Source organism: Papio anubis, chromosome 11, assembly GCF_008728515.1.
Source record: "Papio anubis isolate 15944 chromosome 11, Panubis1.0, whole genome shotgun sequence".
In the NCBI taxonomy this organism is placed as follows: domain Eukaryota; kingdom Metazoa; phylum Chordata; class Mammalia; order Primates; family Cercopithecidae; genus Papio; species Papio anubis.
In genome coordinates, this window is record NC_044986.1 from 46820457 (window position 1) to 46840447 (window position 19991).

Genomic DNA, 19991 nt, shown 5'->3' on the forward strand with positions numbered 1-19991 from the left:
GTTCTGCTAGCCTCACCTATTAAACACTTTTCTCCTCATGCCATGTGAAGGGGCCAGTGAGAGGGATGATGAGATGGCCTAAAAGCATCACTTTAACATTGTTCCCTCTTGGGGAGGAGAGTTGAAGCCTCCCCCATCTGCGGAGACATGAGGACAGGGGATGAAGTGTCTTCTCCACTCCTGCACTTACCACAAAACAGTGAGGTGGCTTTGTTGTTATTTCCATTTTCTGGATAAGAAAACTGAGTCTTGGAGAAGATAGGTAACTTTTCAAATTTCACACAGTTAGCAAATGGTAGAGCTGGATTCTGAACACAGGTATGATTAATCCCTGAGTCCATATTCTTTTTTTATTTTTTTGTCATTTTTAACTATACTTTAAGTTCTGGGGTACATGTGCAGAACGTGGAGTTTTGTTACATAGATACACACGTGCCATGGTGGTTTGCTGGACCCATCAACCCGTCATCTACATTAGATATTTCTCCTAACGCTATCCTTCCCCTAGCCCTCCATCCACCGATAGGCCCCAGTGTGTGATGTTCTCCTCCCTGAGTCCATGTGTTCTCATTGTTCACCTCCCACTTAAGAGTGAGAACATGTAGTGTTTGGTTTTCTGTTCTTGTGTTAGTTTGCTGAGAATGATGGTTTCCAGCTTCATCTGTGTTCCTGCGAAGGACATGAACTCACCCTTTTCTATGGCTGGATAGTATTCCATGGTTTATATGTGCCACATTTTCTTTATCCAGTCTATCATGGATGGACATTTGGGTTGGTTCTAAGTCTTTGCTATTGTGAATAGTGCTGGAATAAACATGTGTGTGTATGTGTCTTTGTAGTAGATACATTCTTAAAAGTGACATTATTCTATACTCTTAGAGGGAAAAATGCGTTGACCACTTGCTTTTTGTAAGGTACTTTGCTAGTGTCACTTCAGGGGACACATAACTAAGTCAGTCATAATTCATCTCCTTTATGAGATCATTTTCTAGTTGGTGGATAGAAGGAAGGACTGTGAAATATAGAGGTATACAGAAGTATACAGATAGCTATAATTAACCGTAGGAAGGTACGGTAGGATAGTAATTGTCTATTACTGGGTAGGAAATTACCCTAAACTATATGGCTTAAAACAACAAACATTTATTATCTCGTATGATCTATGGGTCAGGAATTCTATCTTGGCTAGGTGGCTCTGGTTTAGGTTCTATGGCAATCAAGGTGATGGCAAAGGAGGAGTCATCTGAAGGCTTGACCCAGGCTTGAAGGTCCACTTCCAAGATGGTTTGTTCATGTGACTGTTGGCCAAAGGCCTCGATTCCTCACTCTTCCTATCCTTACGACACAGTAGCTAGATTCCCTCAGAGTGAGTGACCCAAGAGAACGAGCAAGGAGGAAGCTACAGTGCATTGTATGACCCAGGTTTAGAAGTTATACACCATTACTTTCACCCTGTTCTATTCATTAAGCAAGTCAGTAAGTCTAACTCACACTCAGTGGTGAAAAAGTAAGCTTTACTTCTTGAAGGGCAAAATATCTGACTTTGTGGACATATGGTCTTTTAAGATCACCAATGGGGATTCAAGAAATGCAAATTAGGAAAACATTTTCATGGTAGAAATGACACTTGAGTGAGCAGAATTTTAAATGGTTAGGATGGGAAGGGAGAGAAATCTGATGGAAAAAACAGAATGAACACAGAGAGGCATGAAGGAGGGATGTAGACTCTTTTATGAGGGAAGAGAGGAGATCTATTAGGACATATGGAGGCATGTAGTTGGGGACGTATCTGGAAGATATGTTTATCATAATTGCAGAGGGCCTGAGATGCCGGCTTGTTTTTAATTCTGTGGGTGATATGGACTCTGAGAAATCTTCTGAGTGGCAGAGTGATGTAAACACCATTTTGTTTTAGGATGATTAAGCAGGTAGAGATGTCTGATATGGATTGGAATAGAGTGGAACTAGAAGTGAGGACAAAAATTAGCAGACTCTTTAAAGTGATACTGAGGCTCTATTGGTGAGGGTCCAGTTAAGAAAACAGTAATCATCATACTAGGTATTTCAAACAGAGGTATTTCACCCAGGGGAGTTTTAGAAGATGTTAAAAGGCTGAAGGAACAAGAAGGGGAAACGAGTTGCTGGAAGGGTTTTTATTTTTTATAATTTTGCCTAACAATTTCCCCCTTTATCATGTAAGGCTGGCACAAAGATCTTAAACCAATGTGATGTCAGTGAGACTACATGGTGGTGGGATAGGAAATTAAATGTGAGTCAGCCGGGTGCAGTGGCTTACATCTATAATCCCAGCACTCTGGGAAGCTGAGGTGGGTGGACCACTTGAGGTCAGGAGTTTGAGACCAGCCTGGCAAACATGGTGAAACCCCATCTCTACTAAAAATACAAAAATCATCCAGGCATGCCGGCAGGTGCCCGTAGTCCCAGCCACTTGGGAGGCTGAGGCAGGAGAATTGCTTGAACTTGGGAGATGGAGGTTGCAGTTAGCCGAGGTCAAGGTCACTCCATTGCACTACTCCAGCCTAGGTGACAGAATGAGACTCTGACTCAAAAAAAAAGAAAGAAAGAAAGAAAGAAATTAAATGTGAGTGAGATTTGGACATGAATACACATAAAAGCCAATACTTAACGTAATATTCATGCTGAGTCTGAAACTCTTGTCAGTGCCTTGTATGGATTAATGTACTTACTCCTCCAAACACCTCTATGAGGGAGCTATTATTATATCATTTGACAGATTGAGAAACCACGTTTGCAGAGGACTGAGTAACTTATCCAAGGTTGCACAGCTAGGAACTATCAGAGCTAGGATTCAAACTTAAGCATCTTGGTGTCAGAATTCATGCTCATTTCTACTATACTATACTGCTTTTCTGAAAAATGAGATGGCTCTAATTGGGAAATAGTATGGTCATTAGCAGAAATGAAAGAACCAAAGGTAGACTTTGGCAGGTAGAGTGGGGAGGAGTTTAATGTGTTTGTTTGTAGAGGCTATCAAGTCAATAGTGGGCACCATTTATCTATCTCTTCCTATTTTTACATCCTCATGCAATCTGAGACCCAGTGGGAAGGTTGTTAAATGAACCCACTTAGTTTTCCCAAATTAATCCAAGGGAAGGTGTGAGAAATAAATGTAGCTAAATAAGTGCTATTAAGATTATTTATAACACCTACTTCTGTGCAGGTTCTCAGTCTCGGCTTTAAGATAGATGAAATTTCCAGCACAGAATGAAGATTATGGAAGATCTCTGTGCAGTGAGGCAGGACAGGAAAACAGAAGGACTTTCTAGGTTTTTCTATGTCATGCTCCCAAGACTGTCAGCAATAGGAAATGGAATAGAAACTGAAGACAGAAGTGAGCTGTAGACATAAACGTAGCTGCTTTGTCCTGTGTTAAAATGCCCTCCTTTCATGAACTGGGAAACATGTTATTTTCAATGGCTATCTTCCTGGCATTGTTATATAACTAGGTTTTACGTTTTTCTTTTTTTCCTCCCTAGAAGTCCCATATGTCTGGCTTCATATCAGAGATTGTAGTTTAAAATAAAATTCATGTGTACTGTTTGTAGTCTTTTTTGTTTTAAAATTCAAGATTCATAATTTCTGTCTTTTTAAGGGCTTGATACTTGAGTAGACATGAAGAAACGCATTTAATTCTAAAGCCCTAATGTCACAGTTCTTTAGGAATAAATAGGATGGGCTTAAGGAGCTTTAAAGTTGACTTGTGGCTCTTTTTCTCTACTACCTTCCTGTCTTAGCTGTAAATTGTTAAGAACATCAGCTTCTGACTTTAGTTCAGCTTACCATGGTGTCCCTTCATTGATCATTTTCTCTTCTCTTTACAGACATTTCTTCTTCATGAGTGTGGTAGTTACAGTATGGAATAATATACGAGAGTGATGAGGGATTGGGGCTGGAGTTAGGATCAAACAGAGGGAATATAGAAGGATGTTAATCTAGTTAGATTATACTTCCATTCTGTATTTGTCTTGCATCATAGGATTGCTTATGTGGACATGGTAACCAAACAATCAGTCTTTGGGACATGGAGAGATTAATGAGGCAAGATGGTTATGACTGGAATGAGAATGGTGTAGATCAGAGGTTGAATGGTTATCTTTATGTATATTAAGTACATAGCACAGAAGCTGCTACTCCCCTCTTACCAGCAGTGAGCTGGAACTAGCTTGCACAAGTTCATAAGAGCCAATTTGTAAATATTCGGGAACATTGTGAGCTGGCTGTTAAGCTGTTGGTAGCTTGAAATTGATCATGATGAGGAGTTTTTACACCACAGAAATTGGCGAATGCAAATGAGGGCTTTTAATTTTATTGCATGTTCCAGAGAGACAGCTCATCAGAGTGTCTATGCCATCCTCAAGGTAAACATTGTTAACGATTGCTTTGGGTTTGACACTTCTGTTGGATCTTTCCTTTTCTTTAATTAATGTTTGTGTGTACGTGGTACATATATTTATGGGGTACATGAAATGCTTTGATACAGGCATTCAATGCCTAATAATCACATCATGGAAAATGGGGTACCTATCCCTTCAAGCATTTATCCTTTGTGTTACAAACTGCTGGATCATTTTTTAATTATCTTTCACTAAAAGTCGCAAAGATACCAAACTTTAGATTGCAGCTTATTAAAGCATAAACAGCAACAGGTACTCAGCAACATCACCAGTATTCTCTCTGGTGTTTTCTTGATGTGTCTGCACCATATGAAGACATTAGTCTTGCATTTGGATGTTCATTGATTGACTTATTCACTAAACATTTACTGAGTTTCTTTGTATTAGTTGTTTATTGCTGTACAACAAATCGCCTAAAAACTTAGTGGCTTAAAACAACAATAATACATGTTGTTCAAGGTTTCTGTGTGTCAGGATTCCCAGAGTGGCTTGGTTAGACGATTCTGACTTGTTTTAGAACAAGTTGTATATCATCACTTCTGTGTCATGATGTGGCACTCAGATGCTGGCTAGGGCCGCAGTTGTTTGATGGCTTGACCAAGGCTGAAGAAATTACTTCTAAGGTTGCTCACTCAGATGGCTAGCAAGTTAGTGCTGACAGGATGCTTCCTATCCTCTTAGGTCTCTCCACAGGATTATTAGGGTGTCCTTGCATCATAGGGGATGGCTTCCCCTAGACCAACAAGTCTAAGAGTTCATTTCAAGGTGTACTGAATTCTTCATCTGGGAAATGAGGTAGTAGAGTAGCTTAAAAACCTTTGCAGTTTCTGCTCACTATACCTGAGTTGCTTTTCCCCCAGATATTGCACAGCCAGCTTGCTTTCTTCATCTAAGCCTCTGCTAAACGAGTGCCCCTCTTTAGAAGATCTTTCCTCACTAACACCCACTAGTTTCTTTTTCCTTATGCAACAATATTTTTCTTCATAGCATTTATCACTCTATAATATTTAATATTTATTTGCTTGCTTACTGTCTTTGTCTTTCATTAGAATAAAAATATCTTCAAGACAGGAACCTCATATATTCTTTTGCTTAGAGCACCTGTTGAATGATGAATGAATAAGAGTACTGGTTCTCTAGTTAGATGTGGGTCTGGAGTCTGGCTCTGCTACTTATTAGATCAACAGGCAAATTATTTAACTTTTGTATAATTCAGTGTTCTCAGCTAAAAATGGGCTTAACAATACCTGTGTAGCTCTTGAAATTGTAATAAAGATTTTTAAATACATACTATATATAACATACCTAGCATTGTGTTTGCTCATAGCAAGAATCCGTAAAATGTTAAGTATTGTTATTATTATTTCATTGTTATTACTATGATAATATCCTCAAACATAGAGTGAGGGGCCATTTGAAAGGAATGTTAATATAGTTTGGCTGTGTCCCCACCCAAATCACATCTTGAGTTTCAGTTCCCATAATCCCCATGTGTCGTGGGAGGGATCCCATGGGAGGTAATTGAATCATGGGGGTGGGTACCTCCATGCTGCTGTTCTCATGACAGTGAGTTCTCACAAGATCAGATGATTTTATAAGGGGTTTTCCCTTCTGTCACTCTGCACTTCTCCTTCCTGCCATCATGTGAAGAAGGACATGTTTACTTCCCCTTCTGCCATGATTATAAGTTTTCTGAGGCCTCCCCAGTCATGCTGAACTGTGAGTCAATTAAACCTCTTTTCTTCACAAATTACCCAGTCTTAGGTATGTCTTTATTAGCAGCATGAGAATGGATTCATACAGATGTTATTGGTATAGATCAGTGATTGAACTCATGAAAGCCTTTTCTCATGTTGAGCTCCTATGTTATCCCTCTTCTTAGTTCAATTACTTTTTTTCTTGAAGGTCCTGAACAGACTGCAGAGTAAATATGGCTCCCTGTACAGAAGAGACAATGTCATCCTGAGTGGCACTCACACTCATTCAGGTCCTGCAGGATATTTCCAGTATACTGTGTTTGTAATTGCCAGTGAAGGATTTAGCAACCGAACTTTTCAGCACATGGTCACAGGCATCTTGAAGGTAGGCAAAGAGCCCCAGAGGCAGCTGTTCTTTACCATTGCTTATAAGTATTTTAGGAGTGATTGGATGTGATATGAAGGGTCCCTATAGGATTTGAGTCTGAGCATAGTATTGGCATGTACCATTCTTTCTCCTCCCTGACTCTCTCTTAGCTTCTGGTTCTGAGCTATGGGCTGTTGGGGCTGAGGCATGGATGATTGGAAAAGAAGGCTTCTATGGGAGTAAGCCCGATGTAGTTATTTAAACAGACAGAAAACATTTTGGTTTGGGGTTCTTTGTAGAGGGCACTACATAGTCTGTTCTTTGCACAAAGTCACACAAAGAGAAACCCATGAAGGAGCTAAAAGTAATTACAAATAATTCTAAGATTTTAAAATATTTCCCAAAGTACAAAGAGAATCCAACTTGTAAATACACATCCCAGTTTTTCAAGTTCTCTACTACAGATGCAGACCTCCGTGGTGCTCCTGACAAATACCCTTAAACTCCTCTCCTGTTTCTGGTTTGAGCTTATACTCCTCTCTTTTCTGTCTTCCAGCTTATTATTTTGTTGCATAGGATCCTTGCTAATGTTTTGCTTCATTTTATTGTATTCTAGGCCTATTCTCTATTTTTTTCTTACAGTGTCACCCCCAAAATTCAGGGATCCAGCTAGCATAGGCAGAAATTGCTTTACAATGATGTTTTGCAAACCGAGGCTTGCAATGTATTAAAGGCTTATGAAATCAATTGTATGGGTTGCAAAAAACATTACAAAAAAATGCTAAAAAATAGATTGTAAGATATAATGTATAACACACAGTCAGGGTATAGTTTGCTTTGTGAACTTTTGTTTTGGGATGCATATGTTGATGTGTATTAAGCTATGATGAAAAATGTATTTCTCACTGTAGTTCACAGTCAAAAAAGTTTGAACAACTCTGCCTTGGTGGTAGAATGGCAAGGGTAGGGAGGTGGAAACACATGTTGGCAAAACTTGTATTAGTGTTGTAGGACTCAAGTCTCCCATTTTGGCTATCTGAAGTGACAAATTGAGCTTCATTTAGCAGTCTGGAGAGACCAGCAGATGAGGCTTTTTGTGAGCTCAGGCATTAATCAGTACTGTGCTTCCACACAACATGGCATTTCCTTTATCTTAACCTTGAAAGCCATTTCTGTTTACCTCCAGAATGGCAACAGCAGTGTGGTTCTCCAACTTTTATCCCATAATGTGGACACATTAGAGACAAAGGAAATAGTTCACAGGGCTCTTCTGTTTGTATTGACTAAGTCATTATCCCCACCAGGATTTCTAAGCTTATAACAGCTCCCTCTGTTTTAACCTTCAGAGCATTGACATAGCACACACAAATATGAAACCAGGTAAAATCTTCATCAATAAAGGAAATGTGGATGGTGTGCAGATCAACAGAAGTCCCTATTCTTACCTTCAAAATCCGCAGTCAGAGAGAGCAAGGTGAGGAGAAATCTTCAAAATGATATCGTTTCATTCCCTTTAGGGAACAGCAACAAAATCTAAGTACAGGGCTGTTACTTGATGAATATGGTGAGGTCCTAAGAGAATATTACAGCTACAGTGTCTTAGAAACATCTTTATAATCGAAGACAAGTAGAAACAAAAAGTCATGTAGAAACAAACACCAGTTTATTCAGGAATCTTTCCACTTTGTTGATTATGGGAGCCAGGGTGGATGTTTGAAGTACTCTGGGCTTTGAAATCAGGAACAACTGTGGTCTCAGCTTAGTTTTATTGCTTTCTAGTTATGCGAACTTTAGTGATTTACTTATCTTAATTTATTGTCACTCAGTTTCTTCATGAGTAAATGGAGATAAAAATGTGCACAATGTATATTTATTAAATTAATGAATAGCTCTTTTATTATGTGTTATCCAGAATAAATCATCTTAGTCCACAAGAGTGTGGCTAGACAGAGAAAATAAAAGGATAAAGAATGTGGACAGAAGAGTAAGAAATAAACCCACATATTTGAATGGAAAAACCAAGGGAGAGCATTATTTTGCCTTTTTGTCTTTTTTAAAGTGGTGAACTAGGTTTGTGACAGAAGAGAAGTGCTTGGTTACTGTAACACTGTAAAATAATATCACAGTTTTAACTTGACCACTTGACATTTTACATTTTTCTGCATATTTTTCAATAGCTTTCAAAGGAGATGATTTTTAGAAAATGTAATCTGATTTCCCTTGTTAGGACATAAAAGAACACTTAAGTTGCAGGTCTTGAATGCTTTTGATTTTGCAAATTCCCTGCTCTTTTAAAGATATTTCATTAAAAATTGATATGAGTGGAAATTTCAAAGACAAATCTCTTTTGTAAGAAATACCTATATGTTATATAATATTGTATATTATATAAAAATATGTGTATTTCAGCTCCAGTTACTTGACCCTAGTCCCCCAAACTTTGATCGCAATTACATACCCTTTCCTTAGCTGAGAAATGAGGTACTGGATGCAGTTCACAGAACCACTGTTTGTCAAGACATCTCACTTACTGAGAGGCATTTTTGTTTTTGTGTCAGCTGCTACTGTTCATCTTACATGAGGGTCAGTCTCTAACACAGAACTGACTGTGCTTTTCTGTTTTCCTGACTAGGTATTCTTCAAATACAGACAAGGAAATGGTAGTCTTGAAAATGGTAGATTTGAATGGAGATGACTTGGGCCTTATCAGGTACTCTATTTCCTTTTTAAAAATAATTCTGTCTGGGTAGCTTTTCTTAGTTAAAGAGAGGGGAAAAGAGACCAGAATAGTACCAGCACATACTGAGAATGAGTTGTGTGGTTAAGAGTCCAGGCTCTGGAGTCAGACACAACTGGGGTCCAGCCATGGGCCTTGTACAGGGTTCTCAGCCTCTCAGGGCTTAGTTCTGCACTTGCAAAACAGATTTAATACAGGGATGATAAATGAGGGATCTTGGTGAAGAGCTTGGCACAGCATCTCACATATGATGTAAAAATTCAATAAACATTAATGCTTATTATGTTATCAAGATCTCACATGTGGAGCTTCCATGATGGTAAACAGTTCTCTCCTAATAAAATGAAAAAACAATCTGACCAACCAGGAAGGTGATTATGTTTTTGAGATTATTTACCTGTGTTTCCCTAAAAGGATTAAGTCCAATGTAGGACAATGCCAAGTAGGGATAAAATAGAACTGAGAACACCTAAAGGAAGCAAGTGAAGGAAAATTACAGCTGGGGCCAGCTTTTAGCACCGTTATCTGGGAGTGACAGCATTTAGGAAAGCACATGGATTTTGTTTTCTTGAAAATAAGGCATTTGCATTCATATGTGATTTTGGTTACTGCAACTGGCCTGACTCAGGAATTGACTGGGTGGGTAGCATAGTTCCAGACTCTTTGACCTATGGACTTGCAAATGATGCAGACATGCCCTAGGGAAGTAACAGATAGAGCTGGGTGCTAGAGTCAAATGGTTTGGGTTCGCTCTGGGCTCTTATCCTTATTAGCAATGTGACTTTAGACAAGTTCTGTGACTGCCTTCCTGTTTCTCATCCCTAAGTATTTTTGAGCATACTGTGGGATAAAGTAAGTATTTAAAATGTTGATAATAATGATTAGAAAGATGATAAAGGGTCTGCCAAATAGAATTATAAAATATCTAAGTGAAAGACGCTATGTGAATAAAACTCGCAGTAAAAGTGACAAAAAAGTGGTGAAGAAAAACATTAAAAACTATGATTCACAGTTCACACACCAGAGTTGGCCCTAAAAGTAGGTCACGAACAACATGGTAATAAAAAGTTCAGGTCTTAAGGTAAGGTTAACTTGGCTTCAAATCCCAGCCCTCTGCCACTTACTAACTCTGTGGCCTGGAGAAAGTAACTCAATCCACTTAGACCTTAACTATCCTATTCGAAAATGGGAATATTAATACCTCATAGGGTTGTCTGAGGATTAAATGAGATAATACATACACAACTCTAGTTCTGTGCCTAACACAGAAAAAAGTTTAATCATTTTAGCTAAAAAGGAATAGAAAACATATTCTACCTCTTCTAAAAAATTCCATTATTAGAATGCTTGCAATTCTTAGCATTTGAGTTCCTCTTTTGTGTTAAAAGTGAAGTCACTAAAAGCTCCCTAATAAAATTTGCTATATGGGCTGACATAATAGGACTTATTCTTCTATTACAATGAATTTATCTCTTGATTAGTTGCCCCTTAGCATTTATTTAACTCAGCACACTTTCTAAATGTCAGGCGTGTAACTGTGTGAGTGGGGTATGTTACGATGAATAAGGTATGGTTTCTATCTATAAGGGTCTCACAAGCCGGTGGGGTGATTGGGACAGGAGACAGAGATAAATAGATAGACAAATAACCATAACATGAATCAGATGACCACCAGTACTATCACATGGGCATAAATAATTCTGTGAGAGTTTGGAGGAGGTAGCCCTGAGTTTTTCCTGAGAGCTCTGTGGAAGGCTTCCAAGAGAAAATGACATTTGAACTGGACCTTCAAGGGGTCATGGGATTTCTCACGGGGTCCTGAAAAACAGAGAGAGTCATGAGGCCAGAGTGTGGGTGAGGTCAGGGCGTGGGTAAGAGGTGGACTGGAAAGGTAAGACAGGTCCTGATTCTAGAGCACATTAGTGGGGCATTCAGTTACAAGAAGGGCAGGATAAGAGCATACATGTCTGCTAGTTACACTGAGTATCCCAAATTTGTTGGGACAAGGAGATAGAGTCGCCCTTATAGTTTCTATTTAACTCTTGGCTGAAGGACCAAGACCATTTACAATTCCCTTTTAGTAGCGTTTGAACCTTTTTTTTTCTTTTTTTCCCTGAGACAAGCTCTTGCTCTGTTGCCTAGGCTGGAGAGCAATAGTGTGATCATAGCTCACTGCAGCCTCAAATTCCTAGGCTCAAGTGATCCTCCTACCTCAGCCTGCTTAGTAACTGGGACTACAGGTGCTCACCACCACACCTAGCTATTTTTTTTTTTTTTTTGTAGAAATGGGGTCTTGCTTGTTGCCCAGACTGATCTCAAACTCCTGGCCTCAAGTCATCTTCCACCTCGGCCTTCCAAAGTGCTTGGATTACAGGTGTGAGCTACTGCACCTGGTCAGTTTTTGAATCATCTAATAACTGGAACAGAAAATTCAAAAATACTATTCTTTTGGCCAGATGTTCTTTGCTCCCCTACATACAATTATAGCATGTATCTGGAAGTTCTTCGGTCAACTGTCAAGGTTATAGCAAAGCTTTTCCATCTGTTGTGCTTAACACCCTGCAATAACTTTCCATTGTTTCTGTAGCTGCCGTATGTTATCTTTGATGTAATTGCTCCTGCAATTGCCTCTTGTTTCATAGTGTAATTGCTCTTTGAACACGTTAAAAATGATCCAAAATATAAAGTCAAATCTGGGCTGCTAAGTAACTCACCCACCACATGTAGGTGCCTGCTGTTAGACAGAATCCCAAGGTGAGAGGAGTTCGGAAGCACAGCAACTCAGAATCACAGAACATGGAGATGACCTAGTTCAACCTTCAGCAGAGGAGTAAGGGCCTAGAAAGGTGATGTGACCTGCCCAGCATCACAGCCAAGATTATCTTCTTCACAATGAAAACCATATTCGAGTTCATAATTCATTCCTTCTTACTTTCATTTTTGTTTTCAGTTTTTCATTCAGCAAGTCTGTACTAGGGACCTACTATGAGCCATGTAGTACCTCCTTGGAATGATGTATTCCCTGGCCTTGAAATCAGGAATCCAGTACCTTGGAATCTAGTACCCATATTTGTACTACTAGAATGAATCCCTTAAACTCTCTGAGACTCAGTGCCATATTTTCAAATGTGGCTATCATATCTTCTCTCCAGACAGAAATTATTATGGGATACACTGATGAACAAATACACATGGAGTTGCTGCCCTTATAGGACTTCAGTCTACTGAAGGAGACAGCAGTCATACAGATAGGCATACAATACATGTAAAATTATAATTGGGCTCAGTGCTAAGAAAGGCAGATGTGTAGAACTATCTTAAAGGAATTTGACCTTGTCTGAGAGATTGGGAAAGGTTTCCCTGAGGAAGTGACAACAATGGGAGCTGGAAACTGGAGTAGGAATTAACTGGAAAAATGGGGGGATTGGAAAAGAACATTTAACACAAATGGGGAAGCATTTGAAGAACTGCTAAAAGGTGTGTGTGGCTGGAGTGCAGGGGTCAACGGGGCAGGGTGATGCAAGACAAAGTAAGAGATAGAGATTAGATGGCATGACAAAGAATTTGTTGTTTTATACCAACAGGAATGAAAACTCATTAAAGTGTTTGAAGCTAGGGTTGGGAGTTGGGGCTGTCGAAGGGTTGGGAAGAATGTAGACTTGAGGAATGAAATAAAATTATATTCCTGGAACTGTTCCATGAACCATTAAGCCCTTTACAATTGTTAGGCCACCATTTGCTCTAGTTGCTCTACGTCAGAAAAATCTATGGTAGAAAATTCTATGTCAGAAAAAAATTGCTAGTTTGTGCCTTTTTCCCTTTACATGAAAGCATTCAATGTTTTTTCTCCAGACATGGAGAACATGTTTGGGATGTTCTGAATTGTGAATTAAAATATAAGCTGTGTAACATTTACAAAATTCACTTTGGGAGACTCTGTAAGGTACCCCAAAGGGTCTGTCATCCAATGGAGGAGAATAAACAGAACCTTGAGAGTCTCGGATGCAATAAGACACTATGTGTATGAAGAAAACATGAAGGGAGAAAGCAAAACAGGTTTCAAATGTCTACATCAAAAAGAAAGTCACAAGTGCAGATAATCTGAGTGGCAGTTGTGGTCAGTGGAAGAGGTACTACTCATACAGCTACACTTACAAAGGCAGCTCTGAGACAGGTGAGGAGGCCGACTTATTTCTTCAAGGATACTGCAACTGAAAAGGCTTTGGCTTGCTTTTCTTCCCTTTGCCTTCCTCTTTTCTTCTGCCAAGTTTTCTTCCTTGAATTTGTAGCGTCACATGGACTCCTCTTCTCCTTCCTTCTTCTTCTCTTTCCTCTTCTTTTCTTCTTCCTCCTCCTCTCTCCTCATCTCCCTTCTCCTCCTTCTCCTCTTCCTGCTCTCCTTTTTTCTTCTCTCCTCTCCATTGCCTTCTATTTATATATTGCAAACCTTTTATTCTTATAGTCAGTGGTCTTGTAAGGGGGCCCGTTAAAAGCATATTTTTAAGATGACAAGGGCAGTGATTTGTGTAAGCTATTTGAATCATTTGTGTAAAAAGTTAGAAAAATCCTATTTGTGCTATTACACTAATTTATTCGAATGGTATTGACTTACAGAACTCAGTTGCAGTATATATAAAAATCTTCTCTCTCATCTAGGACTATGACTTCTTTATTTAAAAACTTTTTTTCATAAAATATTTTGTTTTTAATTGACACAGAATAATTGAATTATTTTTCTTGAATTGTAATGTCTGACTGTTTATTTTCTGTGGCTTTCTCTATTCCAAGTCTACACTTTCCCCTCCGTCCACTTAACCCCACTCAAATTGCAAATGCTGAAACCTTAGTGACTGCCCTCTGTCAAACCATTCTTGTTCTCTTGTTTTCATCTCATCTTGTCTTTGTCTTCCTAAATGCCTTCTCTATCATTAGCATGAATGCTGGTTTATAAAGCCTTCCTCTCTGTTTATTTTATTTATTGCTTTTATTTAAAAAATAAATAGAGACAGGGTCTCGCTATGTTGCCTAGATGGGTCTTGAAGTCCTGGCCTCAAGGGATCCTCCCACCTTAACATTTCAGAGTGTTGGGATCACTAGGCCTGAGCCATTGTGCTTGGCCCCTGCTTTCTGTTTCTACATCTTTCACTGAACCTCTTTTTCTTGTTCTGCTCCATGTTGTGAAACTTGATGCTGTCTTGCTGCTCTAACTTTACTTTCTGCTTGCCTGTATTCTTCATTGGGGCTTGGTCATGGTTGTACAGTGATCTTTCATCCTGGGTCAGTTTCACCCCCCTCCCCTGCCGGTAGGTGAAGGTGCCTAATAAGGACTTTTTGATGACAAAGATGATGACTGTTGACTGATAACAGAGATTGATCACCCTTGTGTAGTTTAAATTGTCCCAAGTTTAGAAACCAAAGCCATAAAAAAACAGTTGGCTGGAGATATTGGACAACTTGATTGTTAGATTTCTGGAAAGTTCTTACTTAACCTGAAAAAAATCTGGGAGATTATTATTTTTTAAGTTTTTTTTCAGTATAAAAATAGGGTGTGCTTACCATAGAAAACTTGAAAAATAAAGAAAGTAGAAAGGAAGGAAAAATTAAATTAAATTATACTACCTCAAATCAATCATGGTTAATATTCAGGTGCATTTGCTTCTGTTCATTTTTCTATGTAGAACATATAATAGGAAATACACATGACTAAAAGGTCTTTCTGTAAATGTGGATGCTCACTTGATTTCACTCACTGTGCACTAGAAGCTTTAAAATACTATAAAAATATTAACAGTGTTATCTCCATGCACTGAGACCATCAAGTATCTGTTTGTTTTTGTAGTGATCCTCTTTTTATCTAATAAGTTTTTTTGTCTTAAAGTCTACATAGTCTGTTAATGTCGTTAACGCAGAATTGCCATGTATATTTCTCTGCAATTTTCTTTGAACTTTTCTTTGTTCTTACATTTTAAGGGTGTCTCTTATGAATATCATATAGCTTTAGTTATTTCTTTTATACTCTGACAATCTTTGTTTTTCAAGCAAATTTAATGTATTTTCAGGAATTGTGATTATCATATCTGAACTTTTCTGTATCTCCTCACTTTGTGCTATTTGTCTCACCTTTTCAGTGCTTCTTTTTCCTCCTCTCTCACCTCTTACGTTTTTTGGATTAATAGTTATTTTAAAAATATATATTTAAATGGCACATTGTAGTTTATAAAAATGGCTGCAACAACACAATAATTGTTCTTATTCCACGTTTTATCCAAAGTGAACTTGCCACTCTCCATTAAAAGATGGAGATTATTTTCCTAGTTCTTGAACTTTGGCTGGTCCTGTGACTGCTTTGAACAATAGAACAATGCAGAAATGATACTGTGCCAGTGCTGGGCATAGTTTGTTTGTTTTTTGTAATAGACTTTATTATTATTTTAATTAATAAACTATAGTTTTAAAAGCAGTTTCAGGTTTACAGAAAAATTGAGCAGGATGTACAGTGAGTTCCCATATGCACCTTCTTCCAATACACGCACAGCCTCCCCAACTATCAATATTCCCCACCAGAGTGGTATATTCCTTACAACTGATGAACCTACATTGACACATCATTATCACCCATAGTTTACCTTAGGGTTCATTCTTGGTGCTATATCAAGTGATTTTTAAAATCTTCTTTTCTTTTATATATTTTCTAAAATTTCCACAGTAAGAAAAAAAATTAAAAAGTCAAAAAATCATCTGGGGATCCTGACACTCAGAGATAGCTTCATAGTCTTTCAGACTTTTTCTAAGCACATTTATAATTTTTTCTAAAAAAGTGGTATTTTATTATATTTACAGTTTGTTAACTCTTTTTTTAATTTAGCAATACCTTATGAATATCTTTCAATGCCAGTTAGTATTTTTTAAATCACCATTTAAAAATTGCTATGTAGGCCGGGCGCGGTGGCTCAAGCCTGTAATCCCAGCACTTTGGGAGGCCGAGACGGGCGGATCACGAGGTCAGGAGATCGAGACCATCCTGGCTAACACAGTGAAACCCCGTCTCTACTAAAAATACAAAAAATTAGCCGGGCGTAGTGGCGGCGCCTGTAGTCCCAGCTACTCGGGAGGCTGAGGCAGGAGAATGGCGTAAACCCGGGAGGCGGAGCTTGCAGTGAGCCGAGATCGCGCCACTGCACTCCAGCCTGGGGGCGACAGAGCGAGACTCCGCCTCAAAAAAAAATAAAAAAAAATAAAAATAAAAAAAAAAAAAAATTGCTATGTAGTATTCCATTCTATGTATCATACTGTACTCAACTAATCAGCAATCATTTGTTATTTAGGTTGTTTTCAATCATAAAATACATCATGATAAGCATTTTTTCTTGAGACAGAATCTTGCTCTGTTGCCCAGGCTGGAGTGCAGTGGTGCAATCTTGGCTCACTGCAACCTCCACCTCCTGGGTTAAAGCGATTCTCTTGCCTCTGCCTCCTGAGTAGCTGGGATTGCAGGCGCACACCACCATGCCTGGCTAAGTTTTGTAGTTTTTTAGTAGAGACAGGGTTTCACCATGTTGGCCAGGCTAGTCTCAAACTCCTGGCCTCAGGTGATCTGCCCGCCTTGGCCTCCCAAAGTGTTGAGATTACAGGCATGAGCCACCACGCCCGGCCTATGATAAGCATTCTCAAACGGATACATATTTGCCAATGATTTCCTTAAGCTAAATTCCTAGAATGGGATTCCTGAGCCAAAGAGAATGTTTATATTTTAAAGCTTTTCCTACAAATTGCCAAACACTCCTTTGTTGGTTTACTCTCCCGTTACTCAAACATGAGCAGAATGTTGTTTGTCATACTCTTGCCAAAATTAGTATTATCATGCTTTACAATTGTTGCCAAGTAACAGGCTTAAAAAAGTCAAATCACTGTTGTTTTCCTTTGAATTTCTTCAATTCACGGTTTGGCTCAATTAAAAAAGCAATACTCTATTGGCCATTTCCTGTTTCTTGTTGATCACTTACCATGTAATGTGCAAGGATTTTTAAATTTTTTTATTTTTATTTTTTGACAGAGTCTCGCCCTGTCACCCAGGCTGGAGTGCAGTGGCATGATCTTGGCTCACTGCAACCTCCGTCTCCTGGGGGTTCAAGTGATTCTCCTGCCTCAGCCTCCCGAGTAGCTGGGATTATAGGTGTGCGCTGTCACTCCCGGCTAATTTTTGTATTTTTAGTAGAGATGGGACTTTGCATGTTGACCAGGCTGGTTTCGAACTCCTGCCTTGGCCTCCCAAAGTGCTGGGATTAAAGGTGTGGTGCAGGGATTTTGACTGCTGTAACTTAATGGAATTTACCCTAATGAGATATTTCTCCAATATTGTTATTTAGAAGGACTTTTTCATTCAGGATTTTTGAAGATAACAAAAGGATTCCTTGAGAATGTACATCTCTTCTCTGGGGTGGAGATGGTAGAAATATTCTGCAGGATACTTGTCCCAGGTGTGCCTGTAACTTGAGGAGGGCTCTTCTGGCTAGAGCTCATTGTCTTTTTAAAATCTGAGCAGTCCAGTGCGTATTCTTTTCTTCTGTTGGTTTAAAATTTAGCTTGCCCTTTGGGTAAAAGTCTGGGTCCAATAATCCTTCCAGTATAAGACGATGAAACACCCTTTCCTCTTCTTCTCCAGTTTGCGGCGGGTTGGGGTGAGGATGATTGTGAGCGAGTGAAAACGAGGGTGTGAAGGTAATTAATGGCAGGTGCCACACGAGATAGAACATGAAATTCCAGTGGCTGAACACATTGAAGACTTATTTTCCACTCATGGAAAGTCTAATGAAGATTGGGTAGTCCTTCTGCACAAATGTTAATAGTCAGAGCTATTCACACACCCCTTCTTGCAAATGAGACTGGGAAATAGAAGAGCACATGGGCATTTTGTGAGCACTCACGTCCCTGTCACAAGAGGGCAGGCTCTTCTCACTGAATCATTTCATGCCCATACCACATGAGTTGAATATACATGTGTTGTGAATGTTGAACACCGCCCCCATATATTTAACATTGTATTAATCTTATGAATCATAGATATGTGTGTGTATATATATGTATTTATTTATGCTCAGAGCTTTGTGTCTCTTTCCCTTATCATCATTATCATCATCTGCAGCTGCAGCAGCAGTAGTATCAGTATAACGTCACCCACCTTCTCATAGTGAACATTTATTCCATTCTTGGTATCAGCCAGTCTTTGTACTAAGCACCTCACATGTATTAGTTATTTTAATTGTCAAATGCAGATACTACTATTATCATTATGTTACAGGTATGAACACTGAGGTTCAAATAAATTAAGTAACTCATGTCTGACCCCAGAGCTGGTATTTTCAGCTACTGTAATATAATATTAGCCTCTGTATTAGTTTCCTAGGGAAGACACACATTATCAAAGACTAGGTGACTTAAAACAATAGAAATTTATTCTCTCACAGGTCAGGAGGCCAGAAATCCAAATTCAAGGCATTAGCAGGGTTGGTTCCTTCTGGAGACTCCGAGGGGGGAATCTGTTCCATGCATCTGTTTTAGCTTCTAGTGGTTCCCATCAATCCTTGGCTTCACTGGCTTGTAGACACATGCCTCCAATCTGTGCCCCCATCTTCATATCACCTTCTTCTCTATGTCTCTGGGTGTCTCTCTGCTCCTTTCCTCTTGTTGTGAGGATGCTAGTCATTGGATTCAGAGCCTACATGCAGTCAGTATAATATCACTTAATCTTTACCTTGATTACATCTATAAAACCCATATTTGCAAGTAAGTCATATTCTGAGGTTCCAGATGAGCATGCATTTTTGAGTGACACTATTCAGCCCATTACAGCCTCCTATATTTTATTTACTGAAGAGCTCCCATGTTGCTATGAATCTTCTGAACAGTACCTTTGAATGGGTCCACAGTATTCTATTTCCCTATTTGTGGACGTTTAGGTCGGGGAGGGCCATGCTAGCACATAGAACCTTTGTCTAAGTTACACAAATGCATCCTCTTTTCTGGGCTGGCTGAAGTGCCTGGCTCAGTGAGCTGCACAGAGGCTGGCTTTAACCCCTTACCCGCTTTGCCAGTGTTCTTTGTACAGGACACAACTTGCACACTGGACAGGGAAGCCCGGGTCTGAGTGTATGGAACCTGCTTTTCTCTTTGTTTCAGAGTAGGGCACATACAATGTCTGAATTAAGAGTCACTAGAGATCCTTTTCTCCAAATACCTCCTTTACACAGAAGGAAAAAAAATTGTAGTGTTTTGTATTAATATGTTGTTTACTGATTCATAAAGCATAGCTGAAATCTATTATTTTTCAGTCTCAATAATTTTTAAATTCTGGTCCAGAAATTTTGACTAACTTTGCTACAAACTAGGATAAGGTCCCCAATCTCTTGACTTTCTGCAGTATTTTTAATTACATCATGCTGATTCAAGTAGCACCTTACTTCCTATTTTACATTTAGCTGTGACATAAGCATTATTTAAAAATGCTTACTATCAGTGATGTATTCATCCTTTTATGTCTGAATTCTTAACTTCTGAAACTAAAGCTTTCTTCCTTTCTTTTGAACTTTGCTTTGAGGAATATTTTTTGGCCAGATAAAATAAAATATAAGTACTATGTTTTAAAATTAAAATGATCACCTTTCCGCATATCTTTATAAATATTCATCCATAACTATAGTACTTTGGTTCCTGTGACAAGTTTGCTATTTTAATAGTGCACATTTCAAAGGACAAAG

General features: G+C 38.9%; 1 protein-coding gene across 1 annotated transcript in view; it reads left to right on the top strand.

The window, feature by feature from the left end:
• Positions 1-19991, top strand: part of ASAH2 (N-acylsphingosine amidohydrolase 2) — a 69158-nt gene that overhangs the window by 11212 nt on the left and 37955 nt on the right. The window contains exons 4-6 of the mRNA XM_003903942.5: positions 6342-6518; positions 7847-7974; positions 9133-9210. Of these exons, the coding sequence (XP_003903991.1) occupies positions 6342-6518; positions 7847-7974; positions 9133-9210 (383 nt within the window). The remainder of the gene's footprint in view (positions 1-6341; positions 6519-7846; positions 7975-9132; positions 9211-19991) is intronic.